Here is an 8,580-nt window from a genome sequence, read left to right on the forward strand (position 1 = left end):
ACCCCGCCCCGCCCCTGGGGGACGGGGGCTTTGCCCCGTGGGGGTGCGGGGGGGCCCGGCCTCCTCCCCTGAGGTCCACGCAGCACCCAGGGAGCCGCGCATCTCCCTGCCGCAGGATTATTATGGAGCCGTGCTGCAGAGGTCGGCGGATCTGCAAACCAACGCCTGCGTCACTTGCCCGCGGCCCCTGCCCGCGGCTGTGCGGGCGGCTCTGGAGTGCGTGCACGAGGACGTGGCGTCCAGGTGAGCCGATGCCCGCGGCGCGGCTCCCGCCAGCTGCTGCCTGCGTTCTCCCCTGGTGCCGGCGGCTGACCCCAGGCGTCCTTCCCGCAGGTACTACGGCTGCGGCCTGGTGATCCCCGAGCGCCTGGAGGGCAGCCGGATCCTGGACCTGGGCAGCGGGAGCGGCAGAGATTGCTACGTGCTCAGCAAGCTGGTCGGGGAGAGCGGGCACGTCACCGGCGTCGACATGACGGCCATGCAGGTGCCGCTTGCACCTCGGGGTCGGAGGCCAGGATTCAAAGCTGCTGGGGACGGGGCAGTCTGGGCCATTCCTCGGGGGTCCCTGTGGCAGAGGGGCTTGAGGAGGCAGCTGGGGTCCTCCCCCGCAGGTGGAAGTGGCGAGGAAACACATCGACTATCACACAGAGAAATTTGGGTACCGGACGCCAAACGTCGACTTCCTCCAGGGCTACCTGGAGAGCCTGGGAGACGCCGGGCTCCGGGATGAGAGCTATGACATCGTGATGTAGGTGCCGTCCCTGCGAGGGGGGGCTGGTCCCTGGACATGTCTCCCCCCGGGGCGGGAGCTGCCCCGTGTCCAGAGGGCTGCTCGCTCCCTGTGTCAGCTCGTGTCCCGCTGAAAGCCGGGGGCTGAGGAGCCGGTTGGTGGTTGTAACCAAACGGAAGAGACAACTTCAGGGGGGATTTGGTGGCAGCTCACAAATATATCAGGGGAGAGCATTGGGGCGAGGCAAACAGCCAGCCAGCAAAGCACCCTAGGGAAAGCCAGGTCATAAACTCCTAGTGACTCATAAACTTGTGGGACCGGACTCTGGAATAGGCTCCCAGCAGGGGCGGTGCAGGCACCAACCCTGGGCATCTTCACCGGGACACTGGACGCACACTTTCCCGCGGTTATTTGACCCCAGCCGTCTTTCCTGCCCAAAGCAGGGGGGCTGGCCCTGATGGTCTCACAAGGTCCCTTCCAGCCCGAGAAGAGGCCCAGAAATGCTCCCCTCTGTGACCGTGTTTTCTAATGACCCGAAACACGGTCGACAGGGCACCTGGGGGTGTCTGCCGGTCTGCGGGCCGTGCTCCCGGCCGGAGCGGGGTGGTGGGGCTGGCCGGCCTGAGGTGCCCTCTCGCAAATTCCCCGAGGTGAGAGGGGGAAGGGAGCTGGCAGCTCATCTGGCCGTGTCCCGGCCAGGGTGGTCCTGCAGACAGCTCCTGGAGGTGGACGTGGAAGGTGCCCCTGCCAAGATTTGAGATCAAAGGCGCCCGCGCTGCCCAGCTGCAGGGTCGGGTGGGCTGCCCAGGGCCGCCGCGCTTGTCTCTTTGCTGAGCTCTTATCTCCTCCTCAGCTCCAACTGCGTGGTTAACCTCTCCCCCGACAAAAGGGCTGTCCTGCAGGAGGCTTTTCGAGTGCTGAAGGTAACATCAGAGTCTCGTGTGTGCATGCACGTGTGTGTGTGCATGCACGTGTCCGTCCCCTTACTGGAGCATCCGTGCCCCTTCCTGAGACGCAGCTGGCACCGGCCACTGCCAGCGGCCGCCCCGCCCCTCGCTTGGTTTCTGGCCTTTCTACCACGTAATAATTAGCGATGGCTGGAAGCCGTGTCCAGAGGCCTGGGCAGCGGAGGGGCTGCGCTGCTTGCACTCTGCTGGAGATGCCCGCCCAGCCCTGCCTGCCTCTGCCTGCGTTCGCGGTTTCTCCACCCAGGAGCGTGGCCTTTCCCCCCAGCTCATGGACCGAAATTGGGACCAGCGCCTGTTCTGTGCCTGCCCAGCGCTGTGGGGGGGTCCTGCTGCTGCGCACTTGGCGCGTCTAAACCACGCTCTCTTCCAGCCGGGGGGAGAGATGTACTTCAGTGACGTCTACGGCAGCCAGGACCTGCCTGCGGACGTCAGGAAGCACCGCGTCCTCTGGGGTGAGCGGTGGGTTTGGCCTCCTGGGGCGGCGGGGGCTCGGGGTTGCCGATGTCCCGCCTGGATTCCCTGCGCGATGCCTGTCCTGTGCCCGCAGGCGAGTGCCTGGGAGGAGCCCTGTGGTGGAAGGACCTGTACCGAATCGCCCAGGATGTGGGCTTCCGCGCCCCGCGCCTGGTGACCGCCAGCCCCATCACCATCGACAACAGGGCCCTGGAGAGCGTGGTCGGTGAGCGAGAGCCCTGCCCTGGCCCTGGCGGGGAAGCTGGAGCAGCTGAGCTGTGTCCGGGGTTCGGATGCTAGCCGGGCGCTGCAGGCGGAGGCTGGGACCGGCGCGGGGCCGTCATCCGCTGCGAGCAAGCACTGCGTGAGGGAGGCTCTGGCAGCCCCCGCAGCCTTGACCTTGGGCCTGGGGACGCATGGGCTTGGCTTGGGGCTGGGGTCTGGAGGCCTGGAACAGGAGACATTAAACACCACAGCCTGTGGGCCAGGGGCTCAGACCCCGTTACCTGGAGGTCCTGCCTCCGGCACCCCCAGAGGGAGGCAGAGTTGGCTCCGGCCCCCAGCAAAATGCAGCCACTTCTGGGGTGGGAAGCGGCAGCTCTTTACAGCACGCTTTGGCCCTCCGGCCTCAGAGAGTCCACGCGGAGTCCACCCGGGTCTGAGCATCAAGCCGGGCCCATTGCAAGGAGTCTGCGGCAGTGACTCGGCCACAGGACCGTGGCTGGGCTGGTGCCGCACGAATCGACGCAGAGCCGGCTCCTCTCCCAGAGCCGGGCCAGGGGCGAGCAGGGCATCGCTCTGCAGACCTCATCCCCCACCTCCTGTGCCCGTTTCTCCCCTGGGCAAAGCAGTGGCAGCCTGGGGAGATGTGGCGGCGGGTCGGCACTGAAGCAGGCAGTGTGGGTAAAACTAACTTTCCTTTGCTCTCCCGTCAGGCGACTGCCGGTTTGTTTCTGCGACCTTCCGGCTCTTCAAAGTGCCCCCGGCGGGTGCGGGCGGGCGGTGCCAGGCTGTCTACAATGGCGGGATCCCCGGGCATGAGCAGGAGCTGGTGTTTGATGCCAGCTTCACCTTCAAGGTGAGCAGGGAGCCCCGAGACCCAGCGCCAGGGCTGGGGGTGGCTTTGAGCGGGCTGGGGCCACGGGTTGCGGTGTGCGGGGGGCTGCTCCAGTGCCACCACGGGGCCTGCCGTGTTCTCTGCGCCACACGTGACCGTCCGCTCTGCCCTGCAGGCGGGGGAGCCTGTGGATGTGGACGAGGACACTGCCGACATCCTGCGAGGCTCCCGCTTTGCGCAGATGTTCCAGATCCAGCCTACCAGCGGGCAGGCACCGGCAGCCGGGGGCTGCTGTCCAGGGAAGGCCCAGGTGGGTGCCCCAGGCTCCCCAAGGCCTTTTCTTGGCCTCTTGAACGGCTGCCGTGGTGCACCCCAGAGGTGGTTGCATGGCAGCCCCGCAGCGTGTTTGGTAATGGCAAGGTGCGGTACAGCCGTGCACGCCCTCGTGCCCTCATGGGGTGGGATTCAGGTGGGCACGTGTCCTGGGAAGGGCATGTCCTTCTCCCAGCTGAGCACAGCCGGGCTGGGCAGCCAGGGGCCACGGTGCTGTGTGGTTGCGGTCCTGGTGCCAGACCCTCCACAGAGCTGGGGTGCCCGGCCCTGGCTCTCAGGCAGTGTTCCCTGGGGTATTTTGGCAGCCTCTGGCGTGCACAGCCTGACTCCGGCTCGTGCTCAGCCCTGACTCCGCAGCCCCGAGCAGGGTTATCTTCCAGGACTTGCTCTCCTCCTCCGGCCGGCCGGCCGGCCTCCCCCAGCTGCAGCTCAGCCGGGCCGGGGGGATGATTGACGGGGGGGAGATAAAGCCGAGCAGCTGCACGTCCCAGAGCTGCAGCCTTGGGCTCCCTGGGGCGGGCAGACGATGTTCTGGGCTCCTCTCCCAGCGGGAGGCACAGCTCAGATAAGCATCCCGGTGGAGGAGAGCCGGCTGCCCTTGCCGCGAAGGGGCCGAGGCTCGCTGAGCGAGGGACGGGCTGGAGCAGTGGCAGGGTGTTTCGGGGCTGGCAGCGGATGGGTGAGCGGCCCAGTCCGTGCCGCAGCCCTGCCTTCTCCGGAGGTGCAGGCAGGATGACACCAAGGACACGAGAGGCACCAGCCTGGGCGCGCACCCATCCAGCAGTGGATACAGGAGCTGTGCCCGGCGTGGGGTTTGCTGCCCGGGCAGCTGGTTTCAGAGCTGCCTTCCCTTGCAAGCTAGCCGGCTCTCCCCGGTCCCTCGGGACTTCTCCAGGCCCTTGTCACTCTGAAGTCAGGCTGGGCTGAGGCGGAACAAGCCGCTTCTAGGACGTCACGGGGGTGCATTACTCTATCCCTGCCTGCGAGCTCCTGGCCTGACAGGCCCCGGGGCCCTGCATTGAGCCACGTGCCCTGTGGGTGCCTTCCCAGCCTCGAGGGCCAGGGTCCATACGTGGCCAGGGCAGGGGGCTCGTGTCAGTCATTCGCCCACGGCCTTCCACACAGGAGGTTGTGGCCACCTCCGTTCTGAGGGGAAACTGAGGCACAGGAGCGGCCGGCCCAAGGCTGCTCAGCTGCAGACCTGGGCGCGCAGCCAGCGGCTGGGCTCTGACCGTGAGACCCTGCTCCTCTCCCTGACTTGCCCCATGGGGAGGTGCGCCGGGCTCGCGCTCCAGCCTGCTCCCCGCTGTCCAGCCCGGTGATGGATGCGCCCCTGAGGCACGGGGGCCGCACGTTGCCCTTGCCTCGATCGCTATCGCCAGGGAGGCCGAGCCCCGACTAGGAAAAGAAAATAAGGATACCCTTGGGCTGGAACATGGCCGCGTCCCAGGCAGCCGGCTCCGGCACGTCCCCCCGGCTCTGCTCCCGGGGGAGACGTGCTGTTATAGGGTCAGGAGAAGGGACGCGGGGCTGGGGCTTGCGCCGTGTTACCAGGGAGGGGGATGAACCTCCTCTAAGGCCTGGAGGCTTCCCCCCAGCTGAGCTGGCTGCATCAGGGTGCCTGGGGGGAGCTGGCCCTTGTGCATGTGTTTGGTTGCCTCCTCCTGGAAGCAGACGTGCTCCACAAGCAGTCGGACGGGCATCCCCGACGCCAGGCACCCTCCCAGCTTGGCAGTGGTGGGCACGGTTCCTTGGACGCTTGCAGGGGGCCCTTTGCCAGGAGAGCTAAGTACTGCCGGCTCCATCCTCCCGCCCCGCAGGGAGAGGGTCAGAACGGGCTCCTTGCACCGGCCAGCCGGGGCGTCCTGGGAAGGGAGCGGATGTCCACGCTCGATGGGGGCAGAGGATGTCCAGCAAAAGGGGGAATGGCGGGAGGTGTGGGGGCTTCCAGCGCTGCCCCCCAGCCTGACCTCCCCGGGTCGTGCGTTTCCTCCCTGCAGGCGAAGATCCTTGATCCGTTCCAGTTGGCAGAGCGGCTGGCCCCGAAGGGCCCTGCCCCGCTGCCGGCCAGCTGCTGCGGCCCCTCGGGGTGCAGCTGAGCGGCGGCCCAGCGGCAGACCCCAGCAGAGCAGAGGCGAAGCAACCGGGGGCTGCGCTGCGGCAGCTGGGTCGGAGCCTGCACCCGAATAAACCTGGCCCCGGTGCATGGCTGCGCCCAGCACAGGGTGGGTCAGTTGACCTGCGTTTCTGTTCGCTTTATGGTCTGTGTCGGGTCTGGAGGGAGCAACTCTGGGATGGGGGGGCCCCGCCGTGGCCCCTGCTCTCGGGGTGTCCAGGCGATGGGGGCACCCTGGCGGCTGCTGCGCAGCCCGGGGCTGGTGTGCCTGAGGCAGAGCTGGGGCAGCAGCACCCCTAAGAGAGACTCAGCCTGTGGCAGCTGGATGGGAGGCAGCACACGCCAGCCCCCTGACTCCACAAGCCGCTGTTACGCTTGCAGCCCCTTCGTGGCACTGAGCCTCGCACCTCCTGCCAGGGAGAGACCGGCTCACTCCTCCCCGTGGCATGGGAGGACTCAGAGCCAGGCTTTCCCCGGGAGGTGGAGGCTGGCGGGTGACTCGAATGCATCCGACTCGGGTGCGGGGCAGCACCGAGCTTTCCCGTGGAGCCTGATGCCGGAGCACCTCGAGCGGCTCCGGCGCTGTCCCTGAGGCTGGCTGGAGGCTCCAGGATCAAAGCCGAGCTGGGACTTGTGCCAGCGCAGCCGGGCGTTGGCAGCGGAGGCTGAGGCTGTGCAGAGACTGGCACCTGGTGGACACACGGGCACACGGCAAGCGCTCGCCGTCTGCTGCCCAAACTGCCCGGCCTTTCTCGCCCCCTCTCCAGAAGCCCCTTGGCTTGGGTTTTCAGCCGGAAACTGCACTTTTACCTTGCCTTCCCTTGCCTCAGTTTCCCCAGCTGTTGACAGGAGGAGGCTGCAGAGCATAGCAGGGGCAGAGGTGCCTGCCTGGCAGCCGCTTTAGCAGAGCTGGGCGTGCGGGGAACAGCCAAGGCAACCGTCTCCATGGGCTGGAGGGGTTCAACACCAGTGCCTGTCACAAGGCCAGGAATTTGCTGTGTGCCCTGATGCGTGCAGAGTGCTGGCTGCGGTGGGATCTGGGGTAGGGGGTTGCTAATGTGTCAGTGTTGCTTTCCTGCCTAATGTGTTCTCCGAAGGCCACGCGTTAGCCTCCCTTTTTCACGCAGACCCACGGGACTACCTTTGCCCAGTTGCAACAGGACAGATTGAACTGTCCAAGAAACTTGAGTTCAGACGGACACTGGTGCTGAGAAGGCCTGCTAGGAGGGTGGGAGATTAGTCTCAGGGAAGCGGACGGCAGGTAGCTATTGTGACCCAGCAGGGAAGGACAAGAAGGCAGGGCTCGGAGACCTCTGCAGCGGTTTGAGCCGAGACGGCGAGGGGCTGCCGAAGGAGGACAGGAAGGGGAACAGGTTGGGGCATAGGCTGGTGCGAGGGGAGAGCAGCAGGAGGGGTGTCATGAAGGGGACAGTCAGAAGGAAACTCGTCCCAGCCAGAAATAAGAGACCCCGGTGGGTATTGTCCTAATGGGAAGACCTGGATTTGCTACTGGGACTGATTGGGACGGTTGTTACCCACATCCGTGGAGGCTTCGGGGACGCGGAAAGGGAGCAGAATATCCCAGTGACCTTGCAAGTCCCTTGAGTGCACGAGACACGTCGCATGAGAACCAGAGGTAATGGCGAAGGGTGTGGGGGCCATGTTGTGTGTCCAGGAAATATTGCAGGGCGACTGGGCTTGGTGCTTTGATGGCCTCCGTCTCGGGAGAAGGTAGACGAGGTACAGTAATCAGGAGTAAAAAGGGGAAGGTGATCGCAGTGATGAGAAGGCCGAGCCCACAGGTGCACTGGAGGCGAATGCTTTTGAATGGTCCGTGTGCTCATAGCAGGAGCCAAGGTAAGAAACCAGGTGAGTTGGAGCCGCTCGGGTATGAGAAGGGTTATGCTGCGGCCGGTTCTCCTGAATATTGCACGCCTGACCTGATCCCTTCAGCTTGTTGCAGGGGGCTGGGGCGGGAAGAGGATGGGGTGTACGTTGGACACCGATCTTTTTGGGGACGCTGCACCTCGCTTGCAGATGCATGACGAAACCCTAACTAGTCCAACTGCTGATGGGGGGTACAGGTGGGCCATGACAGCTCGTCAAGTGTCCGGCCAAAAAGTATAGGGAGAGACCTGTTACAGTGAGTGATTTCAGGCCAGGAAAGCCAGTAAGAAAGCCACCCTAGACCCATCACTTGTTATTTTTAGACGTCCTGAATATGGAAAGTCCTTTACTCAGTGTGGTCTAGCTCCAATATTGGACTTCGTGCCAGTGAACCAAGAAGAGATCATTGCTGACCTAAAAATTAGCAGTTGCCTAGGTAGCAGCAATCATGATCTGATTACAACTACTCTGTGAACCGCTTATCGTACTAGTGAGTAAGACGCGTACTTGGAAATTCAAAAGGGCCAGTTTTGCCAAATCTTTGGAAATTGCTACCGTAAGGAGCGGGGAACATGGAAGCGGGAAGTGATCACGAAACCTCTTGAAAGCTGTCGGGTGGGACGTGCAAAGCTCCGACTCTGCAACCCCGCGTTGTTCTGCTGGCTACCCGACCTACGACGGGTGCACACAACAAGTGTTGCTAAAAACACCCTCCCCGGGGAGGACCACACTGCAGTTGCTCAGGGCTGCACGGGGGGGTCAAGGAGGCCAAAGCGGAGGTGGGACTGGGACAAGCGACCTGGATCAAGGACAATAAGAAGTCCTTTTTTAAATACATGCGGGGCAAAAAGAAGGTACCGGGTAACGTGGGGCCCCTGCAGGACACGCTAGGAAATCTGGTCGTCACACCAGATGACAAAGCCAACATATTTAACGACTTCTTTGCCTCCATTTTCCTGAGCAGGGACCAGATCAGCCCCCCCACCAGACCCCCCTCAGGCCCCAGGGGAGGTGCACCTAGGCCCAGGGTCAGGGA

The 8,580-nt window shown here is 64.4% G+C and overlaps 1 protein-coding gene across 1 annotated transcript; it reads left to right on the plus strand.

The window, feature by feature from the left end:
- Nucleotides 1-13: 13 nt before the first annotated feature.
- On the plus strand, nt 14-5,743 carry AS3MT (arsenite methyltransferase; the record flags this gene model as incomplete). Its single annotated transcript, XM_019502745.1, has 9 exons — nt 14-243; nt 334-484; nt 612-748; nt 1,584-1,653; nt 2,069-2,150; nt 2,246-2,377; nt 3,087-3,229; nt 3,384-3,518; nt 5,542-5,743. Coding segments are annotated over 9 exons (1,179 nt in total), but the record flags the coding sequence as incomplete, so codon positions are not given.
- Nucleotides 5,744-8,580: the final 2,837 nt, after the last annotated feature.

The sequence above is a fragment of the Gavialis gangeticus genome, unplaced genomic scaffold (assembly GCF_001723915.1).
Source record: "Gavialis gangeticus isolate Ggan-Ray unplaced genomic scaffold, GavGan_comp1, whole genome shotgun sequence".
NCBI lineage: Eukaryota > Metazoa > Chordata > Crocodylia > Gavialidae > Gavialis > Gavialis gangeticus.